Raw genomic sequence first — 25,407 nt, forward strand, 5'->3', positions numbered from 1 at the left:
TTTTCGGTCTTAGCATATTTAGCTTGGCAAGGTATGTGTCTATGTATGTGTGTATATATGTATATATATATATATATATACTGAGTTAAGTTATGGTGAGTAAAAAAAGTGACAAAAACCCTCCACAGGAAAGCAAATATGCAAATATAGCTGTATGCTCATCTGCATGTCTTAGGCAGGTCTGCAACCCCACCTTTCCCCATTATCACCCAGCATACAGCACTTCCACTGCAGCAAGGGATTCTGGGAAATGACATGCAAATGAGCACACAGTGTCACTTTTTGCCTCAATAACCATTTTTAACATGGTTCCCTATAGGCTTAAGCTTGCTGCATGGTCACAGCTTTGAGCACAGCCAGGGTTAAGGTGAATACCCAGAAAACCACCCACAGACAGCTGTTTCAACCTTGATGGGTCTCATCAGTGTGGGGTTGATTTTACTGGGATGCAAGAGAGGCTTATGGGATAGGCCAAACCATAATACTGAGTTAAGTTATGGTGAGTAAAAAAAGTGACAAAAACCCTCCACAGGAAAGCAAATATGCAAATATAGCTGTATGCTCATCTGCATGTCTTAGGCAGGTCTGCAACCCCACCTTTCCCCATTATCACCCAGCATACAGCACTTCCACTGCAGCAAGGGATTCCTGTGGAGGGTTTTTGTCACTTTTTTTACTCACCATAACTTAACTCAGTATTATGGTTTGGCCTATCCCATAAGCCTCTCTTGCATCCCAGTAAAATCAACCCCACACTGATGAGACCCATCAAGGTCAAAACAGCTGTCTGTGGGTGGTTTTCTGGGTATGCACCTTAACCCTGGCTGTGCTCAAAGCTGTGACCATGCAGCAAGCTTAAGCCTATAGGGAACCATGTTAAAAATGGTTATTGAGGCAAAAAGTGACACTGTGTGCTCATTTGCATGTCATTTCCCAGAATCCCTTGCTGCAGTGGAAGTGCTGTATGCTGGGTGATAATGGGGAAAGGTGGGGTTGCAGACCTGCCTAAGACATGCAGATGAGCATACAGCTATATTTGCATATTTGCTTTCCTGTGGAGGGTTTTTGTCACTTTTTTTACTCACCATAACTTAACTCAGTATTATGGTTTGGCCTATCCCATAAGCCTCTCTTGCATCCCAGTAAAATCAACCCCACACTGATGAGACCCATCAAGGTCGAAACAGCTGTCTGTGGGTGGTTTTCTGGGTATGCACCTTAACCCTGGCTGTGCTCAAAGCTGTTACCATGCAGCAAGCTTAAGCCTATAGGGAACCATGTTAAAAATGGTTATTGAGGCAAAAAGTGACACTGTGTGCTCATTTGCATGTCATTTCCCAGAATCCCTTGCTGCAGTGGAAGTGCTGTATGCTGGGTGATAATGGGGAAAGGTGGGGTTGCAGACCTGCCTAAGACATGCAGATGAGCATACAGCTATATTTGCATATATATATATATATATATATATGTATTTTTTTTACAAGATAATAAAAAATGCACAAATGCGCACCAGGGATTAGTGGAAGGTAATTTATTAAAAATACACAAAAACTGAGGGGATCCAACCCCACCTCAGAACAGCTGTGCAGCTGGACGGCTAAGTACTACCAAGGAGAACACCTAATGGTGACTAAACTCTAAGCTGCACAGTATACAAATACAGTGAAATTTATATAAAAAACATGAAAGAAAAAAACAAACATGAAAACAACCTATCAACAGATTTGTATAGAAACCGCCATAGGGTTGGGCACTGGCAAGGGGAAACGGACACTCACACTGAGACAGTCAGCAGACTCGCGGTGTCTGCACAGGATCCGGATCTCGGCACCGCGGAGATGGATAAAACCGCTGCTGTCGCCTGCAGGCTCCGTCTCAGCTTACCAGCATAAACGCGCAGGATGACCTGTCGTGACCTCTACGCGTTTCGTACCAAGTACTTCGTCAGGAAGTGAACAGGTGTTCTCCTTGGTAGTACTTAGCCGTCCAGCTGCACAGCTGTTCTGGGGTGGGGTTGGATCCCCTCAGTTTTTGTGTATTTTTAATAAATTACCTTCCACTAATCCCTGGTGCGCATTTGTGTATTTTTTATTATCTTGTTTTTCAGGGTGCCTTCCCCCCTTTCTTAGGGGGGTTCACCTAGATTTGAGAGTTTCTGGGGAGACACTTTATGTACATGCTGCAAAGGGATCATCCACACCATCACACAGCACGAGCGCTGAATATCCTGTTTTTTCTACCGTATTTTTTTTACAATTAATATATATTTACATATACTATTTGTGTATTTTTTACTTACGATATATTTATTTAATTATAATATCCATCCTATTGTATGTATTGGCCTATCATCACAGACATTAAGGACGACCTTCTTTGAGATACAGTAATTGACTGAAGACGAAGAAAAAAGAGTTTGGCACAACATGACAAAATGACGAGTTAATAAAAAGACTAAGCATTTATAAGTTCACAGAACCCCAATTCTTTATTAATCACAGCTTGCTCACAATGACATACAGGAAAATAGCACTAAAGAAGAGTAGACTATGCAGGCAGCAACTTCCATTGGGGAGAAACAACTTCAAAACGGCAACTATGTTTGAGACTTGGTGGCTATTTAGTCATTCCATACTTGGCACGTGCACCCTGTCTAATGATCCCTGCTGATTTACTTCTTAGATTTAGGGAATTTTTGCTAACAAAGGTAGCCTTGTATTGGAGAACAAATGTGTGGCAGACTGCTCCAGCTCTGAAGGGTTCAACATTCATTTTACAGGTCCCAAACAGAACTGATGTGCAAGATACATTTTCAATATACTGTACTCGGCAAACCTTACTGCAGGAGAAATTACATTACATTGCTATGGTGCATGATGGAGATCTCCATATAACAGTAATGAACAGGTATATATTGTTTTTACTTATACATCAATCCTGGAAATAAAGCCATGATATATTTAGAATTGCATGGCTTTAGACTCATTGGGAAACAGCATTTTTCTTAAACGAGGTAAGTATCTATCTGGACACGGACATGTAATAGCATCACTGTACTTGGGAAATACAGACCATTTTAACAATGTCTGAAGCTTACAAAATATTTTGCATGACTAGGCAATGGTTGGCCTCCCTAGCACCATGTACCTTCTGACTTTTATCCTATGTTCAAAAGGAAAAACTGCAGGGAATGAGATTAGACATGGGTATCTTGGAAAGATTCAGCAAATTTGATTTAGAGCAGATAGACAACACCAAAAGCCTGTTACAGGACATGTAAGATTATGAAATAACTTGCATAATGCAATACTTGTATTTTATTAACAAAAATGTAAGTATTTACAAAAAAAGACCCAAATTTTATTTTTTAAACATCAAGCAAATCATTCTGCAAAGAGACCGCATTTTTTTTCTTTTTTTTTTTCTTAACGTGTTCTTGTTTTTTTTAACATGGTATACATTTTCCATACTTATATCGCATGTTCCGTAATTATATAGGCAAGGGAGTTACTAATGATGGTATAATCTCAGCCAGAAAGTTCTTCCTGGAGTTCCTTGTTTCTGCGCACCTCTTCAGCATGCCTTTCCTGGAAAATAAATAACAACAAAAGCTCTGTCAATCTCTTCTTATCCTGACATGATGCAGCAAAACATTGGTGTTTGTTGCATCCCTAACAGCTGGTAGAGGTGTTTATAGAATTAATACATGCAGTGTTGGTCTTAGCCCATAGTGTATTCTGTCCACTACAGTGTCCCTAAAGTAATTTGCTATAAAATAAAATAAGCTGGGCTGCTGTTCCAAAAACAACAAACTGACTGATCTTGGTCACCATCAGCTGGCACGAAGTCTCATTTTCATTTACCATCATCCTTCACCCCCATAAAGGCATTGTCACAAATCCTTAAAACAGTTGTAATGCGACTGTTCCCGAACCATGGTTAAAATGGGCTCAGTTTATTACTGATATTTTGTAACAACTAAGAGGATGTCTTCCTATATGCAAATCAAGACTGTTCTAGGTTTAATGTGTCTCCAGAAAAAAAGGTAAAAGAACCCCATACATTTTACCAGCGGCTACACTAGTTGGCTAGACGTAAAATATATGCTGCCTTTTATATTATTTTATTTACTAATCCAGAAATCTAATGGTCTAGAACAGTGGTTCCCATGCTTTGTTACATTGTGCACCTCCTGCTAGAAAACATTTGCTGCGCGAACCCCCAATTTATAAATCGTATTGCCTACTTATCAGAATTTGCTAACAAAACTGTTTGTTCGATCCCAGGCGGTATAGTGTCCTGAGCTGGTGGCAAAAATACCCTTAGTAAAGCCCCAAACTGTGTGCAGACAGCATGTGTGGTATAGCTATCAATTACTGCAGGAGCTTCCAAAGTCATGCCCACAATGCCTTCTTGCTGTGGATGCAAAGCATCATGAGGAGTGATAGCAGCTCCTGCTGTAATTGTCAGCTATACCACTGACGCTAAGAAGCAGTTTGGGGCCTTACCAAGTGTGCAGTCCCCATACGGGCTCAGAAACTCACTATACTGCCACTATACTGTCTGGGATCCGCTATTACATATATTTTTTGGCAAATCCCTTGGTGACACTTCACAAAATCATATGGCTTCCTCAACCCTATGTTGGGAATCACGGGTTTAGAAGTTCTAACCCCTATCAAAATTAGAGAGGTGTTGCTTATCGCCATTCTCTCTAGAGATTTCATGTGTTTGAAAAGTTGAGACACCTATGGATTTTGCAATTTCATTTAGGTGATGTTAGTGGTGAGAGATAGAGACTTACAAATACTGACATTTCCACAACATTTTTGCGAGCTATGAATGTCCAACATCCGCCATTTTCATGAACGTGTGAAAATGTTGCACAACTCTGATTCTCTCAAACTGTGGAGGTATACAAAATCTCCTCTCTGCGTGAAAATGTACACAAGCCTTAAAGAGGGAAGAGGCAGGATTGTGGTCTGCAACTAAGCAGTCACTTACTACCACACAAACATCTGTACTGCTTCTTGGCAGCAAGGGTAGGCATGACATGTCAAGTGCAGATGGAAGACCTTCAGGTGAGTGGCCTTTGGCCATTTATGTGGCATATATCTTGACATGGCTCTGGTAGTGTTTCATTGGAAGATGTTAATACTGATTTTTAGCACATGGGATCTCATATAATTTCCTTACTGTATATTTCCAGTTAACAAAATCTAATGCTGATGATTTCCATGTAATTAGTTTTCCCACATTCATAGGTCTCTACAGTATGTTTCTTGCCCATCTCTTTTGTGTCTTTTTTTCTCATTGATTACTACACTTTCTTAAAATTAAAAGTATTGCAATTCTTTTGACCTTATCTGTATACCAATAAATTAGAATGTAAATAACAACTGAGGCTGGCAAAAATGGATGGCATCATTCCAATAGTTTATCCATCCCTATGTATTATTAAGAAGAGACACTAGAATTGTTTTACTGTTGAGTGTAAAGCCAGTTCTGTGCAGAAATCAAGGGAACAATTCATTATAACATACTGGATAGCTGAGATAAATGTGTAGCATATTCCATAATGTTGTGTTGAGTGCTTTGGAAACCACACTTTTGTTAAGTTACGGCAACAAATTTCAAAGTTTAAAAGTTTAATTTTATGTTTACAGATTTACCCTAAAACTATACCATGATGTTGATAACCTTTGTCCCTTAGCAAGTGTTTCAGTGTTAAAATACAGAATACAAATACGTGTTTTGCTTTCATCTTTAAGAATAGTACAAAAATACTATTTTGTCCTCTGTACTTGAGAAGCTTGGTTAAAATGTTTCAATTGATCTCAAATTGCTTGTCTGTCTCGGCTGTTATAAAAGACAGTAATAATTAACCAAGAATCAGTAGTTATGTGAAGACAAAACATATAGGGGCCTATGCAGAGAGCAGCGCTATTTCGAAATTCGCCATTTTTTGGAGAAAATCGCGCAGAAAACAGCAGAAAATGGCGAGTTCCGAAAAACGCGCCAATTTTTCTTTTCTATTTGTAAAACTCGCCTCGCGGCTGGCGAGAACCTCAATCTCGCCAGTTTTAAAAATATCCTAATGCAGAGAGCCGCGAACGGCATCTAGCGGCTGTTCGTGCCAATAAAATGGCGCGATTGTCTCCTTTTTGCCTCGCCAGAAAAAATTGGCAAGAAGCTGCCGCTCGCGGCCATTGCAATGGGAAAAAAAAGGCGCGAATTTGTTTTTACACGTTTCTGAAGCGCGCATCTCGCCAATTTAAACTCGCCACACGCATCCATGTTAAACATAGCAGAATTCGCACTTTTCTGCATATGGAGAATAAAACTCTCCAAAAAAGCTACTTTTTACTAAATTCGCCATTTTTAAAATTCGCTGCTCTCTGCATAGGCCCCATAGGCTGCATTCAATTGACATTATTTACACTAGAGAGATGAGACCCTTCAGGGGGCAATTCACTGTAGGTCGATAAATCCAAAAAATTGTCGTTATCGTTATTTAACGGCAATTTGATTTATCGTTCAATTCACTAAAACCATATTGCTAAATGTTATAACAGCGATAAGGGACTTTTTACTGTGGCAATATGTGAGCATTAATGGTGACATATGCAAAAAAAAAAGCATGCAAATGAAAAATGAATGGCTTATTACTTATTCCAACTATTTTCTTGTAAGGATTACCGAAGTACAGCCGCTCCGCGCATCCTCTCGAGCACCACCACGCCCGGGCGGGGTGTGTATGGACCACATTCCTTACCAGACGCGCGCAGCATGCACGCGCGCCAAAATGGTATCATCCGAGACAGTATTGGAAAAGCTCACCCTTTAAATACTGCAGATCCTTGGCGGTCCTGCTGTCCCTCAGATCAAAGGGTGAGCTTTTCCAATACTGTCTCGACCCTGGGGTACCCCTCTTCACCAATACCTGCCCGGGCAGTGCACTATCTAAAGGACCAAGACTGTCTATCGGGTAATTCCCGTTTTCAATCCCCTGGAGACTGATTAACTGGTACCGCACATCCATTCCATCAGCACTACTTTTAAATTACTATTTATGTATTGATTTCACATTGTTGTCCTAGAGGGATTTTCCTGGGACTAGTTTATTTAATAAAGAATTTTAGTTTAATCACAACCCCACTGTCTGCGCTTCTCACTTTTTTCTTTCTTGTTGTTACGCCCACACTAGGGACTGGGGGTTCCCTATTATCAGAAGCTGCACCCACCATCGGGTTGTGATTACTTTAATTCCATTTATATTTTAATGTAACATCAGCAAACACTCATTTGCACCGGACTGGTTCATGTCACATGCATTTTTTGTTTTTGTGATTTTTTCTTTTTTACTTTGCTCCAGTGCCCATATTCAAATAACAACCCATTCGGCGCTTTCATACTTTTTTTGTTTTTTTCTTGTTGGTATCATATTATGGCCACTATACTGTAGATATAGGCAAGATAGGCCTAGTCAACCTAGAATAGATCATAAAAATACATAGTCTTAATGTCGAACTTACTAATTAATATATTATCCTCTTAGATGCCCAGGTGGCTACTGTAGCTAGTCATGCTAACTCAATCCTATCTGGCCACTCTGGCTACTAAAGGCTTAATATTTGCACATCCTGTATTGTATGAATGTCATGCTTCTTGTGCTTTATTTGTATGGTGTTTATGTTGGAAGTTAACCCCTCTGGTGACTGAAGGTATTTTCTCCCCCTCCCCCCCCCCCCACAATTGCTGCACGAGGGGTCGTGCATCAAAGAGATCACCGGGCAAAGAAGCTGAAGAGGAGGATTCAAAGTGGACGTGATGTTAGGGGCAGGGCAGGAGCAGGAGCAAACCGCCTCTCTGATTGGCTTCCTGGCACACCACGTGATGTGTCGCCGCATGCAATCAGAATCTTGTTGTAGCCACTGCTGGCTGACGTGTCACAGTGTGTAGTGAGCCAGGAAGCGAGGGGGCACTGCATCCAGGGAGGAGGTAAGGGGCTGGTGAGAGGCGCACGCACAGCCGCGCGCGCTGCCGGCTGCACTGGGGACCTAGCCTTAGTGAATCTAGCTCATCAGCACTGATTTTTTTCTGGGTGGCAGTGCTGGATGTTTACTCATGAAAAGTCATCAATTTTATATATGGGACAGATTAATCAAGTTTCCATATGGGGTATCACACCCCGATCTGGCATGAACTGCCATTGTCTTGCTCTCTTAAGTCCCTCTCAATGCACAAAGGGATTTCAAACCATTTCTATCTTTTGAGACAAAATAACTGAGAAAATGAAACAACTTGTCATCTTAATGTGGATCCAGTTGTTACCCCTATCAAAGAATATTTTTCATAGAATGGACGAGAGCAATGGCCAAAATGTTCATACCTTCTCTTGAAGACGTTCCAAGAGGGAAGCTAAATAGGCTTCACGGTTTTCTTTTATCTGTTCCATTTTCAGTATCAGTTTTTCCTCTGCCATTCTACTGAAGTTATTATTTTCCTCCAGAGCCTTTTGAAGAACTTCTCTCTCGTGCTCTCTCTTTTCTGCCAATTGCTTCAGGATTTGTGCCTCCTGAACCTGTTAAAGAAAATAATAAAATAGTGAAATATGTTAATGGGTTACATTAAATAATAATGTGATTTGTGTTTTCAAATGTGATTTTTAAGCTCCTCTTTTTTAACGTCTTACATCAGTGCACAAAATGCTAATTAATGGTTGGGCTTCAAGATGAAATATGGATAACGTTATCACAGGAACAGCCCTTTAGCCTTTTTTAGCATATGCAAATATAACAGTTGTTTGTTTTAGGTGTCATGCACATTTTCTCAAAGCAAGTGATTGGTCCAATGATGAGTTTCAAATAGTACAAAAAACGTATTGTTATAAAGGTAACTTTCATTAGTTATGAAACAAATGAGTAATTAAAAGCAAAAAGGTCATTTGTTATCTGATATCTTACTATATGTCAGAAGGCGGTCAGACATGCAGGTAACATATTCATAATGATTGTTTTTTGACTTATAACAGCACAGCTATTTCATACATAGCAACATTGACATGCAGAGATTAATTAGTAGATTTGTTTCAGATTTGTTGGAGCTTGTGATATCTTTATATGGACCAATTTGATAGATCTGCATAGATGAAATATGGTACTGGGTAGCTGACACGTACAGTTTATAGTGAACAAAAAAAAAGTGATAGTGCGCAAAACTAAATCGTGACGTGATAGGTGAAGGATATGTGAAATAAATAAATAAATGACTTAACCTAGGATTGAGCGTCTGCAGCTGGGATGGAATGGGGGGGGGGGGGGCTCAGAAACCCCCTGGAGCTAACAAATATGTATTTATACATATACAATATATGTATTTATTTTCCCTATTGGTAACCAAAAAAAAATATATATCATTTTTTTTAAATGACGAGCTAAGCAGCAAATAAGCAATGGATATTAAATTCATTTGTGCAATAAATAATTCCAATTATTGACATTCTGTATGTTTATATGTGATAGTTGCATCTTCTGTAATTGGAGATGCCACATTTTAGTAAAGTATATGCTTTTAATGCAAAGAACCATTTAGGGTGTTGCCTCAGTCTTTCTTCACCAGACTTAAGCCCAAAAATGTCACTAACATTTTAATCTTGAGTTTGAATACATTCATGTCGGTCGTTTCAATGGCATATTCGTGATAGATTGGAATTGAATTTGCTGTCTATTTAGTTTATTGAAACACAAAGCCTGGGGAGTTTATTGGAGACGGTTGCGGCTTTTGCTTTCTTGAAAAACATCTGTTCTGAATATTTGTCATCAACCATGGACAGGATTTCAGTGCAATCTACTTCAATAAAATAATCAGGACTAACCTAACCACAACAGTCACTCTAGATTCTGGAATGTATTCTGCTAATACGCTCAGTGTGACTTCAACAGATCAAACATTTATGAGCCAACAAGAACTGTTCTTTATTACGGGAATGAACAAAATACCTTTCTTCTCTCCTCTGCAGCTTCCAGCTTTGCCTGGATGTCTTCTAGGGAAACATCCTTCTTCTTTGGAGAGGCCAGAGTTCGTGGAGCTTCTGAGATTGGTGATGGAGGCTTTAAGATCAGTTCGAAAGCCTGGCCAGATGCACGTTTATTAATCTGTATCACTTCCATGTCTGAAAGGCACCAGTTTAAAATGAGATATCGATAGCACGAAAACGGATTAGCTTACTTAAAGACCACTTCTCATTTGTAAAACACTGGGTTGCAATATATGTTGCAATATATGGGTTGCAATATATGTTTCATTAAGTGTTCAACAGCAACGTGACTGTATTTCAGCCCTTGCTTTGCTCGGTGGCCCAATAAACTATAGTGATCTTATTTTATTTATTGTAGCCTCCTTATGGCCTTTTCATCAAATTGTTTATTTCAAATAATGCTTTAAGTTACATTTTAAAAAGTGATGCTACTCTACTAGATTGTCAAAGAGTCGATCTCTATTTGACAGCTTAATGGCATATTTACACTATAAAAATGACAGGTTTGTAAGAAGGATATGGTTTTTCTTTTCAAAGAAGTGGAATGTGAGGTTTATAAATACAAAGGCAGCGGTACTCATTATAATACATCTCATACACTACACTTATTACAGTACATACTTCTTATTGGTGCTATTTTGAGTACGAAATTAAAGTATTACCAATGTTGAAATGTAACACTGCTAACTAAATGATAAACGTATTGCTAGTGTTCAGTTTATTGAACTGAGAACAATTTTGTAAGTAAGGTCCATTAATTACATTAATAGGTTGTACAGTAAATATAGCACATACTCTATCCAATTCCATTTAGTAAAAAAGAGAGGGGTTTAGGTAATAAATAACACCAGGAAAAGGACATTTGCAATGAAAAATAGTTGTCACAAGTATCAGTGTATGTATCCTTAAGTATACACTTCTCACAAGTATTCAACAGTGTATATATATATATATATATATTGTATATACCAGAAAGTGTCACAAAGCCTTTCTGCTTACTTAGTGAGATTGAAGATAACTTGTGATAAGGAGTCTATGTAACTCAGGAATAGATGTTTGAAAGCAATGTTCCTTAGAACTGATATACCTGTACAGTATTGTGGCAAGTGCTATAATGTTACCTAATCTAAATGCCTGGATCAAAGACCCATCAATCAAATGATTTTATGCTACAAAATCTTTGTATTTTAAAGAAGTATATGCAATAATATCTATTTCAGAGTGCAAATGTCTTTAATGCCTTTCTCCTTAGCAACATGTCTTGGTGTCCTGCCGGACCGCCAAGCGCTGTACAGGCTCCTTGTGTAGACTCATATGATACTGCCGTGGTGACATCACCCATTCATGACATGACTCGCACAGATGCGCGTTTCGCCAATTGACTTCCTTGGGTGTTGTTTGCTGCCAAACTTTCAATGATCTATTCCTGAGTTACATAGACTCCTTGTCAGAAGTTATCTTCCATCTCACTAAGTAAGCAGAAAGACTTTCTGACTCATTAATTATATATATTATATATATATTGTATTGAATTCTATTGAAAGGTAACAATGACATTAGGACATATATATATATATATATATATATATATATATATATATATATATACACACACTCATGACATTAGGACATATATATATATATATATATAGCAGAAAATAGCTGTGTTAGTCCAGTTGCGATAGTGCAGAATAAATGATTCTTCAGTATTAGGTGATACCTTTTTTATTGGACTAACAATTTATGTCATGGGACAAGCTTTCGAGAGTTCTCCACTCTTCTTCAGGTCAAGCAATACTGATATACACAGGAATCTATGGCTAAAACAGTGTAGAGAGGAGGGAAAAAAAAACAGATATGTACTGTAGATAAGGTAGGGTGTTACAATTGAAGCAACTAATACCTGACAGCCCAGGAGTTGGGATCTTTTACATGATTCCCAAAATCCACAAACCAGGAAACCCCTGCAGACCTATTATAACAGGTATGGATACACTCACTGAAAAAATATCAGGCTTAGTGGAGAATATCCTCAAACCTTTAGTCAGAAGCACCAACAGCTTCATACAAGATACCACAGATTTTCTCAATAATCTTAACAACATCAACCAACTACTATCCAACACACTGCTAGTTACCATGGATGTAGAATCCCTTTACAGCAATATCCCCCACAAGGATGGTATTGAGGCATGCCTGCAATTCCTTACACCATCTCCCCTGGATCAGAAATACAGCGCTGATGTAATTTCCAAACTGATAGAATACATCCTCACACAGAACTACTTCAGCTTCAACAAGGAAATGTACCTACAATTAATGGGGACTGTAATGGGTACCAAGATGGCACCGCAATATGCCAATCTTTTCATGGCAAATCTTGAACAAAGATTCCTAACTACATGCCCCCACAAACCCTACAAATACTACAGATACATTGATGACCTTGCTCACTCTACACTTGTGAGTATTTAGCACACTGCACCTTGATATTTATTCTCATATAAATCACAATATTGCACCATCAGGGAATTTTCTTCTGTTTTACATGGTTTTGCGCTTCCCGATGATCTTCACCCCTTCACTGTCCACGGGATCGAGAGAACGACCCCACACTGGGTTAAGCAGCATCCACTCATGTTTGTATTAAGTATCACATTTTATCACATTTGTTTATATAATTTTTGAGCGCCACTTTTTGATATATTTGTTTTTCACTTGTACCTGTTTATAATATGGACAGAGGGTGAAGGAAACCTAAAAGAATTCCATGAGTCCCTGAACTCATTCCATCCATCAATTAAACTCAAAATGGATTATTCGGCAAACCAAGTAAATTTTCTAGTTACAACAGTAACACTGAAAGATGGCAAACTACACACATCTGTATACAAGAAACCTACAGACAGATGCAGTTACCTCCACAACTCCAGCTTCCATCCCACTCATACCAAACAAGGTATCATACACAGCCAGGCTGCAAGATACCACCGCATATGCTCTGACACTGAAGACAGAAACAGACACCTCAGAACCCTGACCGAATCGTTCAGACAGAAGGGATACCAACCAAAGACTATTGCCAGAACTATTACATCTGCACTAAAAGCCCCACGAGAACACATGCTACAATACAGACAGAAAGAACATACCACACGCATACCACTAGTGCCACATACAACCCTACCCTAGAGGGTATACAAAAATAATCAAAGATCTGCAACCCATGCTGGCAGAGGATGCAACATTAAAAGAAATCTTTCCCAAACCTCCCATTCTTGCATTCCGGCAACCACCAAACCTCAAACAGAAATTAGTCAGCAGAAAACTTCACAATGAACTTAAAGACACTGATAATGGCACAAAACCGTGCAACAACAAACGCTGCAAACTCTGCAAACATGTATGCCAAGATCCCACAGTCAGTCACAACCATGGAACACTCAATGTTAAAGGATCATACAGCTGCACATCCAGGAATATAGTGTATACTGTATGATTCAGTGCAACAAATGTGACCAAGGTTGCTACATTGGGGAAACCAGCCAAAAACTACAAGGCAGAATGAATATGCACAGACACTCCATACTCCATCACGAAGAAGGAAGATACTGCTCACCTGTGGGACATCATTTCTCACAGCCAGATCATTCCATAAATGATTTAAAAATCAAAATCCTCAATGGAATGTTTAAAAGTACCCAAGAACGGAAAACATTTGAACTTAGAATGATAAGACTCTTTGACACCAAAACCAAAGGACTTAATGCAGACATGGGTTTTCTCACACCCTATCAAAATTGTTTGTAATTATCCTGCTTGCCTCTATTCTTATCTACACTTTCTCTCCCCCCCCCAGCATCCCTCCCCCTCCCCACCTTTCCTTGTCACCATCCCCTGGCTTCAAACACTTTTAACACCCTACCTTATCTACAGTACATATCTGTTTTTTTCCTTTTTTTTCTCCTCTCTACACTGTTTTAGCCATAGATTCCAGTGTATATCAGTATTGCTGACCTGATGAAGAGAGGAGAACTCTCGAAAGCTTTTCCTATGAAAGCTTTTCCTATGACATAAACTATGTCCTAATGTCATTGTTACCTTTCAATAGAATTAAATAGAATATATATATAGAATATATATAGAATTAATAAGTCAGAAAGCCTTTCTGCTTACTTAGCTATATATATTTTTTATATATGAGCTACACACCTTTCATAAATGAAATTCAGCAAATAAAAATATTGCATCTCAGTGTAAAACTACAGTTTCTGTAGCAATGAGTTTTTTCACTTTAGGCTTTTCATCACAAGATGAAATTTTATAATTTATAATAAATTAGGTGATTCCATGTTTTTCTCATTTAAATCCAGACTGGTGGATTGTTTACCAAGAGAGGTAGAATTCTGACATATAGGCCGCTGAGAAGTCTGCCAACATTATTTTTTTTTTAAAAACACACATGGATTACTTCCTGTGCCCCTGCACCATTTTCGACAGCTGTCTTCTGCAAACTTAACTTCAAACATTCTACTGGTGTAGTGTATTCAGAGATCAAAGTAAAACAGCACCCTTACAGGAGACTGGAGAAAGTTTCTCCATCAGCAGAAAACTTTCATTATACGTTAACGAACAAAATAGTCATGCAAGTCAAATGAAAAAACGAAAACAAACAAATCAGCTATTCTATGAACGACAACTAGAAGTACATGCACATCATGAGCATTTCCACCAAAGTAAATCTTCTGCGGTAATTACTGTAACTTCCCATTTTCAGCAGCAGCTACTTACCATCATACGTATATGCAGTGATGTTGCGAGGTTCAGGATTAAAGCAAGAACAGATCAGGGAGAGCATAGACAGCTCCTTCATCTTTTCCTTGTAGGCTGAAAAAAATATATATACTGTAATCATGTTTGGTGCTCTAACACAGGAGTGGCCAACTCCAGTCCCCAAGGGCCACAAACAGGTCACGTTTTCAGGATATCCCTGCTTCAGCACAGGCTCAGTCAGTGCCAGAGCCATCTGTGCTGAAGCAGAGATATCCTTAACACCTGACCTGTTGGTGGTCCTTGCAGACTATAGTTGGCCTCCCCTGCTCAAACATATGATAGATCATTCAAATCGCAGGCAGTTTATTTAAATCAAATCGATTTTAACTTATGGTTCAAGTTTCAAATTCTATCTTGTTTTACTTCATTACATTTGACAGTATAATTTAAAAAAAAAAACTATTTGTAGTTTAAAATCAATATTTAATTTAATTCAAGAAAAAAAAATATATTTTGACATGTAAGGTCACTTAGGTGCAATTGATCGATATCATGGCTATCCACGTTATTGAATATACCCAAAGATGGCAAGACAGTAAAATCTATTTTGTAATAATTGAAGACTTGTGCATGTCATTTGGATGGCAAGATAAAAATAACGTGTAATGTGTATCGACTGATCTGTGAGGTTTACGTCTTTGCTGCTTGTCTTCCCCAAAACACAATGTCACGCCACTCCAGCAATTGGGGCTCAGTATAATATTATGGATTAGCATTTCATGACACATAAAGCATGCTATCAAGCAAAGGCTCAAGGGGAATTTTTGAAAGAAATGAGACAGCGCTGAAAATATGACATCTTGATATTGTCCATGAAATGTCTGCGAATTGACTGTATAACCTTTGTTCTTTTAATTTAACCATGTATTGTTATAACTCTGGACATTATTGAATATGAGAAATAGCTCTCAATGTATTACTTCCGGGTAAAACATTTTCATAAATAAATATTAAAAAATAAATAATTTTGTTATGGCATTAAGAGGCTTATTCTATACTGTCACGGCCCCTTTTATTCTCCAACATCTCCGATTTTGTTTGGGTATTTTTTCGAATGCCACACACTTCACCGCGTTCATGCCGCATTCATGCCGATACAGCGCTAATACAATGCACGCGGCCGCGGATTTAAATTCCGGAACATGCCACATCAAACACTGCATCTGCCCGCAGTTTTCAGAGTTGCGCTGAAACGCCCGCAAGAGGCTAAAGGCGGCCGCCACTGTATCTGCTGATGCTACCGACGGCCAGTTTCACCCCAAATTCCCCACTTAAGTCAATTGAAGTCAATGGGGAATTTGGGCTAAATTTGGGCTAAAAACGAGCCGATTGTCTGCCTCAATGGATATAGAACAAGCCGCTAATAAAGGTTCCTCTCAAATTGTGTAGTTACGATTCACGATAACTAATCCACTACACGAATCGTGTAGAACTCATTCTGTCTTTAATGGGTGGGTTACAGGTCAATAATATTGAAGCAAGGGACATTAAACTAACTTCTCATACATGAGATATGTTGACTTCAATAGAAAAAGCACTTTCTGTTACTACACTATAGAATCTCTAAGTACTGTAGTAATATGATTTAAGTGATATTGGGTTGTAAACAAAATTCACTATTTTTTAGATCAATATCTGACTGCCCACTGCATTTTGAATTGGTATCAAATATAAATATTTTTTTATACATATTTACTCCTTATCTTAAAATGGATATTCAATAATGATCTAAACTCATGGGTGAGGATTTAGTTTTTTAGGGGCAATAATAAAAGAAAAATATATGCTATATATAAGAAATAAAGTACATATAATAGCACTCTTATGTAGTAATACATACTGTACATAAAATATGTTATAATAATATAATATATGTGATTACATGACATGAACGTATTTAAACATGGAATTAATGTATATTATATTAACAATTTTCCACAGCTTCTTTTAAATCTCTGCACAAAATGGAAGTGCTGAGTGGCAGAAGGCACGGATTATCAATGCAAGTACTTATCACAGTATGAAAGAACACCTAGAGATATATCCATATGCTCAAACAGAATGATACTGAACACAATGTTCTAATACAATTACCTGCGTCCTAAATATACATACATACATATTCTAATTCTTAAATATTAATATGAACTCAGAGCAAATGTTCTGAATCAAAATGGTGATCAAGTGCCACTGTAAATTTGAGAATAAAAGAAGATGTGGAGCCACGTCTGGCAAACAAGAGACTTCAGCAGTCTAGGCAGTATTCTGCCATAAGGCACCTACCAGTGCTGGAAGCCACCTTGCAGCTCATTCAGTAAATAGGCCTGTGCTTTAAGGTGTCTTCTAGCAGTAATAATGCTTAGTAATAATGGGCCCCCGACATGAATTTAGTTTACATTAGTTTTCGGCCCTTTCATCAATTTACATTTACATTAAATAAGTATGCCATGCACACTTTCACTCGGAAACGCATTGCGCCTTATTCATTAAACCATTTTTGCATGTCTAAAGACATGTTAAGACAGAGGATGAGACACGCACTCAATATCAATGGTAACAGAGGTGGGGTACTTAGCTGCCGGTGCGCTGGTCCTGGGGAGCTCCTGTAGTCCCAAATGTTCCAGTACAAAGAAGAAGAAGCAGGCACACGGTCTTAATCAAAAGGAGGTTTAATATGCCATAAAGTCCAACGTTTCGGCAGTCAAATACTGCCTCTCTCTTGAGAAAGGCAGTATTTGACTGCCGAAACGTTGGACTTTATGGCATATTAAACCTCCTTTTGAGTAAGACCATGTGCCTGCTTCTTCTTCTTTGTACTAAAGACATGTTAAACCAGTTTTAAGGCAGTGATTCACGATTTCTACTCCATCTCGGTCTCTGCTGATTTTTATCCGCATCTAATTTGGTAAAACACGCAGTTCAATGAATCGACCCCCGTACATCTAATTTATCACATGCAAATATTCTTTCTCTTTCTGTTAATCTAACAATAGCATCATAGTTAACTTTCCAAATATTTCCAATTATTAGTAAAACATTAAATGTGAAAGATAGATAATCCTGGAAATTCAGAACACCACCTAACATGAAGATTCTTCATCGATTCAATTATAGTATACAAAGTTTCCAAAAACTCACAGCTCTCAAAATTAACAACAAATCGGCACTTCTTCAGGATTAATATATAGCTACGAGAGGTGAGATCATCAAAAATTAAACTACAAATAATGTTAGTTTAATATTTGTAATAATCTTTTCTTATATAGTGCACACAGTTTACAAGCAGTGCTCCGAAAAAGTAGAATTTACAAAGACAATGCTACTGATACTCAATAACTTATATTTTTATTTGATTTGTTATGCACATTTAGCACAAAAGCAGTCATAGTGGAAAATGACTCACTAAATGAATACAAGTAATTAGGAGCAAAGCATGTCGGATTGATCTTCAACTTCAACGAATAAAACAAGCAAACCTTCAGATTAAATATTTTTGGGTATGGGGATTCAATATTAGAATTAGTCTGGAATTTTCTTTGCAAATGATGGAACCAGTTGCAAATTCTAATTAGTTTAACAATATATAGGATAAATATTTTCAGTGAAAAAATGTATTGATGTTCTGCAAATGTTGATGATATTAATGAATCTCCGAAGTTTACATAATGTACTGGGGTCGATATTTACTTTTAGTCAGAAACAAATGCAAATAGTCATTGCCATTATACAATAGAAAGTTTACTAAATATCATACTGATAAACTGATAAAACCTACTTCTATAGCAACAATGAACTGGAATAATGTTAAGAAAAATATACCTCAAATTCTGAGCCATCTACTTTCAAAACAACTAAAATTTATATTAACATTATACATGTATATTTATTTCAATGTTTTTATTTAATCTATATACTTGTGTATTTATTGTTTTTTGGATTTTCTTAGACAATCACACTACCTTAATATATAAATAGATTAGAAGTTCACAGCCAATCAGTAATTGATTCTGGTTAAAATCTCAGAGTACAGATGTAACCAATGTAGAGAAAAAGTAGAAACCGCAGAGCACAGTGAAGGAGTCAGGTGGTTAAAAAATATATGTATTTATTGATCAAAATAACATCACCCACAGGGGTAGTGTCGCCCTCCTACACGTTTCGGACCTGCGGTCCTTTAACAAGGAGTATAAGATGTTACAGATGTAACCAACTGTATTACCCTCATGGCCATATTGCAACGGGACATACACAACACACCAGTGTGAGAATTAACTATTGTTTTGATTTAGGTGGTGGGCAACCTTGCTATTTAACCCAAAGGAGCCTGCCAGTGGGCACAATAACATTGTCTATATCCGTATTTAAATATATCTTGCCTTAAAAAAAGAATTACCATTGTATCTAGGTTACAAGCCTTCAAAAGTCATGCATATGACATTCGGATAATTACTGTAACTGGAAATAGATTCAGATGAGGTAAAGCACTTAGCGGCAGACTCATCGAGCTCCAGTGTGGGGTATCACATCCTGTTCCAGCATTAATTTGATTTGAATGTCAGTAAATGCCAGCTCAGGCTGTGATACCTCACATCAGAGCTGGATGAATCCCAGCGTTAGTACGCACTTTTTTCTACAATGTTTGAATATTAATGCAAAAATACTTGAGGTACCTGGTATGTCACAGACCCTGGCACACCAGTGGTCCCATTGAGGTACCAGGTAAGTCATGAGGCTGATTGGACAGACCGTTCCAACCAAGCAATTGGCCCAATTAAAATGGAAGTGGAGCTGCCTCCACTTCCATTTGCCTCTGCCAGGGGGCGCTGGCAGTCAACTATTCACTGCTGAAGCAATCACATGGTCGCAAATATTGGAGGGCTGGTGGCACTCTGGTGCCGCTGGACCGCAGGCACTGAAACGATTAATATATACATATATATAAATACATAAATATATTTTAAAAAGTCAAGAAACAGGGCAATTCTAATACGCAGATAAGGTTCAATTAGTGAAGGTGGGTGCTACCCACTTCAATATAGCAAGTACAGTATTTAATAATGAACGGAGGAAGTAAGCACTCTACGTTTCTAATGCTGTGTTGCATTCAACATTTCAGCTCCTTATAGAGCCTTTGTCAAGAACACAGAGTGGTCACCAATCTAAACCTTAAATACACACTACATCCCATAGAAAGAAAGTGTACATATATATTGATGTACTGTATATAATCTGTGGTTGCTTGGATATCTATGCCCCTGCTGCTGTTCTCAAAGCATAATTACCTTGAGAATCTTTTTTAGAGGGATCACACTGAGTAAAAGCTGTTTCAAGCAATCCCTCAGGTTAACCCAGATATGTCATATCCGAAGCTTCATGTTTTATAAGATCTTAAGAAGCAAGCCCAGAAAATATTGCAGAATATCACTATTTTCAAAAAGTGCTCTTGGAGATAAAACAGGAATCTGATTATTAAACTCTCATCACTCCTGCAAGAAACAGAGATAATTCAAAAGCAAGATATGGGCTCCTAACTATTCTTTAATAATGAACTCGCTGATATTGCAATATACCTGTATTAAGGGAAATACTTTCTATCAGTAAATTTAATGAAACAGTTACATAGTTACATAGTACATGAGGTTGAAAAAATGCATAATAGCCATCAAGTTCAACCTATGTTAAATTTAGATGACAGATACTTACTGTATCCTATATTTGAATTTGCAGTATATTGATCCAGAGGAAGGCAAACAAAAACTCCAGTGAAACATCATCCAATGATGTCTCATAATGGGAAAACATAAATTCCTTCCTGAGTCCAAATACTGGCACTTCGATTTCTCCCTGGATCAACATCTTTCCCATGTTTTCTTAATTATTATTGCATATTCCTGTATAACTTTCTAAAAAGATGTCCATCCTTTTTTTGACGATATCTATTGTATCTGCCATCACAGTCTCCATGCATAATGAATTTTACATGTTAACTGCCCTTACTTTGCTGATCCTTTCCTCCAACCTTAAGGTATCATTTGTGTCGTTTGTTCTGTGTCATTTGTAGTGCCCTTGAGATGAATAGTTATGTTTAAAACTCCTTGTATTGATCCCGAATATATTTGTATATAGTTATCATATCCCCTCTTAGACACCTCTTTTCTAATGTAAACAAATTTAATTTAGCTAGCCTCTCCTCATATGTGTCATTTTCCATCCCCTTTATTAATTAGGTGGCTCTTCTCTGCACATTTTCTTGTTCCATAATGTTTTTTTATGGAATGGTGCCCAAAACTGTACTCCATATTGAAGGTCTGCTCTTAATAATGCTTTATACAGTGGCATAATTATGCTTACATCCTTTCCACCCATACCTCGTTTAATGCAAGATAATATCTTATTTGCCTTTGCAGCTACTGCATGACATTGGGCACTATTGCTAAGCCTGCTGTCTATAAGCACTCCTAAATCCTTCTCCATCAAGTATTTATCCCAACAATGAATTATTATACAAGGAAAATGACATAGGTAATGCATACTGAGTATGCTAACATACAGTATATAAAGCTATGTAATTATTACAGGTATCTAAAGCATATAACAAAGTTTGGTTATAGAAACAGAGCCAGTTCAATTTAATATAGTTTAAAGTAATCACATATAATTTATATTTTGTCTAGCTTTATGCTAAAATTGAAAACAAAATCTATTACAAGAATCCAGTTATAGTATTTTCAATTATTATGCCTATTTAATTGTACAGCCCAGTACAATGGAGGTGAACAACAGTAATAATAAAATCACATTAACATAGATATTACAGTAGGTAAAGCATATATCAAAACAAACAACATCTAAACATATTCTACTGTTAGAAATAACAGTGAGACAAATAAATAATTTATATTACCTTTGTACCTCTTTAGAAATAGTTATATATGACAAAATTGTTCCTAGAATTCCTATTAATAAACCTCTCCAAAAAACGTATTTTGTTTTAAGTTGTTACCAATAGCTCTTTATATTTAACAGTGATACAATCAAGGCATTACTGAAAAAAATAAATCTTACATTTCTGACAGTAACTGTAAATAAATATCCAAATATCTGAGACACATGCATACATGTTATCTCATCTACATAATAAAAAAGCAAATGTTCACGTGTTGGACATGTTTGAGCGTTTGACAGGCGGGTGGGTAATTACTGTCTGAAGTAGAGAAATGGGAAATACTGTGGAGGGAAAGCTATTCTCAGCCTGTCCCTTGTGGATATGGTTGGGGAAAAAGAAATAAGCGAGGTTGGTCGACTGGAGCAAAATAAATAAGCACTTCTTATTTGACTATTTACTTATTTTTTGACAGCTTACTTACTACAATAATAGCTCAAATTCATATGCATGGTAATTGAAATAGCAATGTTTTTTTTTTTACCTGAAAGTATTTAGACACACTGCTAGTTTGTGTGTCCCAAAAAACGTTTCCTAAATGACTGTCGTCAGAACCATCAGCTGGTATCATTATTACATATTTTTAGCAACATACACATAATCTTAACTGTATACACTTTTCTAGAAATATTGAGCAGCACGGAAAATGATATCCTTTATCTTTTATTATTTCATTGTGTTGAAAATGTGAAAAATCCAATAGCTGCGCAGCTATCTTCAAATGTGTTTTCCAATTTTTTTTTTTTGCTAATTTATCTGAATGTGTTTTCAGGAAATTTTCACGAAAGGTTCTGTGTTCAGAGCGCTGGCTGATTTCGCTAACATTTTGGCACGCAGCCCAGAATTTTGCAAAAATGGCAGCATGCAGATTGACTTTTCTGTTTGCCAATTTTTTCTTTGCAAACTGAAAGTGTTCACGATTATTATTATTGCACAAACCCCGCCCCCAAAAAAACACATTTGACCTATTTTGCAAACCTGAGCAAAAATGATGCACAACTCAAGTAGAGACGTGCAAAACGGTTCACAAATTAGTTTATCACCAAAAAATACGTAAAAATGGCAAAGTTTGCCAATAAAAACGTGCATAGTGATGTGACTCTGATGTGGAGATCACAATGCTTGTGTGACTTTTTAAAAAAAAAAAAAATTAAGGCAACATTCTGCACTCTTTTTCATAAAAGACATGTAACAGACATATATTGTTGCACTGGTAACTTGGATGTACAGTATATAAGATAATACATTGAATGTATTTTTGGTGATATTAACATAGACTGTTATTGTTGGTTGCAGGTACTGTAGCTACACATTTAAATAGACCGGCTTGAAGCAAGCTCTTCATGGATGCAGTTCTACACATTTTGTGCGACTTTAGACGTATTGGATTTACAGTACTTTGCCTTTCATAGTGATTTATGCATTTGAAATTTCCTTACAAAAGGTCAACAAGGATTGATGCTGCTAACAGATGATCACAGAGATTTTAAATGGCAAAGCAATAATGAGCTTTTTGTAATTGACATTTTATTGTATTCCTATTTTGCAACATTTGTTTTATTGTACTCGATTGCTGAAGAAGTACTGTTTGGGAAAATACAAGCTGCCAATTCACATAAATGTTTCAGTGAATTCCTGCAATAATTCTTCGGTTCTGAAAAATGAGTTTAATATAACTGAGATTATGATGTAGATGAATGTGATGGTCTACACAAGGGGACATTTACAACTCCCTAGCAAACAAAAATCCTTATTGTAAAGCACATAAGCTTGGAAATTTGGCAGTCTTTCCTCAACTGGGGTTTATAACTCAATAGCATATAAAACAGCTCTGTGTGTAGGATTAAAGCAGATTATTAGTTTAAGGAAATTACAGTTCTAAACTCAATATTAAGAAAGGTCTCACAGATTCATCATTAATACACATTAACAGAGGATTCTGTACTTGAACATAAACATGTTTTTCCCCAAATTTAAAATACAACCATATGTATAACAAACCAAATTCAAAACCTATTTTTTCTAGAGTGCTACAACTATATCATATGCTACATGTATTAAAATAATACAGGAAAAATGGATCTCTCTCCTGTTCATGCAAAATAATTTCAGAAACTGAAGTTGCAGTCACTCTTTTTCTTATAGACTACCGTAATCAAATGTCACCATAAAAAGTTTTCAATTTAGAAAAAAATATTATTGCAAAATAATACTTTCCAGGCACTTTTTTTGTAAAATGCCGCAGCTTTTCATAGCCATGCTTTATTATTCAGTTCTGAGCACTTCACATTTGGATTTGTTGCAGTGTTGTATCCTAATTTAGCTACTAAAATACTGTAGCTAAACTGCCAGTACAGTTGATATATTCTATGATGTTTGTTGCTATCTTGTTCAGAGCGGGGGTTTGAGAAGCCATTAAACATATCTGTTTTGTGTACCAGTATATGCCATCCACAGAATATAAGCAGGAGGCAATCCGAGACTTGCGACTGGATTGCAGGAGTGAGGGTAGGTGTGGATAGATATATCTGAGTATCATCTGGATAGAGATGATACGTAAGGCCAAAAGAGTTGAAGAGGTCACCAAGTGATAGTGTATAGAGAAAGAACATGAGAGGTCCCAGAACTGAGCCCAGAGATACACCAACAGACTGATCAACAGAAGACGAAGACATGTTGGCAACAAAGACAGAAAATATACAAAGGGAGATGTAGGGTGAGAATGATGATAGATCATTGTTGCGGATATCAAGAGAGATTTGAATATGAAGGAAAAACGAGTGATCGATGGTGTCAAAAGCACCAGAGAGATTGGGAAGGATTAGTAGGGAAAAGTGACCTTGGGATATAGCTGTTGATCATTGGTTAATTTAGTGAGCTGTACAAAAGCCAGATGGTAAAGGATCCAGGAGGACGTGGGAATTAAGAAAGGTGATCATACGGGAAAACACGAGATGTTCTAACAATTTGGAGACAAACAACATGAGGGATACTGGGCAGTAGTTAGTAAGGCATGTTGGGTCTAGGTTGCTTTTGAGAATAGGAGATGAAAAAGTAATGTCAGGACATCATAAAACCTCTGTGGTAATAGGTGCAGTACATACGTTTCTAAGATGGCTGTGTTCTTTATATAAGAATGTGGAACACTTTCCATGGCTAGGGCTGTATATATATCCCGAATTATGAGTACAAACTCTTCTATGCAGATAAAGGTGCGACTCATAATTAGGCCGACTCTGAAAAGTGGAACCGAAGACCTGCACCCATGGGTGGGAGTGATCTAAGATGTCACATGCCCCCCATCAAAAACAAAGGCTTAGAGCTGCATCCACAATACTGAATTTATACGGTAATAGGAAATCATCCAAAGTACATATGGAATAAAAAATCACCACCCCATCCCTCCCGTCACAAGTTCCATTGGCGTGCTCCAGCTGCATATGAAGAACACGTAAAATTTGGGAAAATGACAGTGCATGAAACAACATAGAGGGCTGGAGTGCAAGCCTAACCCAGTGTAAATCATGTTACAGTGTATTTACCCTTTTTATCTGGTTTTGTTATGTTCTAATAAATAATTTGATCAGTGTTT

General features: G+C 37.4%; 1 protein-coding gene across 1 annotated transcript in view; it reads right to left on the bottom strand.

The window, feature by feature from the left end:
• Positions 1-2,461: 2,461 nt before the first annotated feature.
• Positions 2,462-25,407, bottom strand: part of STMN2 (stathmin 2) — a 36,479-nt gene continuing 13,533 nt past the window's right edge. The window contains exons 2-5 of the mRNA XM_075583058.1: positions 14,831-14,926; positions 10,002-10,174; positions 8,393-8,584; positions 2,462-3,587 (exon numbers count right to left, since the gene is read on the bottom strand). Coding sequence (XP_075439173.1) covers positions 3,528-3,587; positions 8,393-8,584; positions 10,002-10,174; positions 14,831-14,926 — 521 coding nt within the window. The 3' untranslated portion in view covers positions 2,462-3,527. The remainder of the gene's footprint in view (positions 3,588-8,392; positions 8,585-10,001; positions 10,175-14,830; positions 14,927-25,407) is intronic.

This window comes from Ascaphus truei, chromosome 2 (genome assembly GCF_040206685.1).
Source record: "Ascaphus truei isolate aAscTru1 chromosome 2, aAscTru1.hap1, whole genome shotgun sequence".
Lineage (NCBI taxonomy): Eukaryota > Metazoa > Chordata > Amphibia > Anura > Ascaphidae > Ascaphus > Ascaphus truei.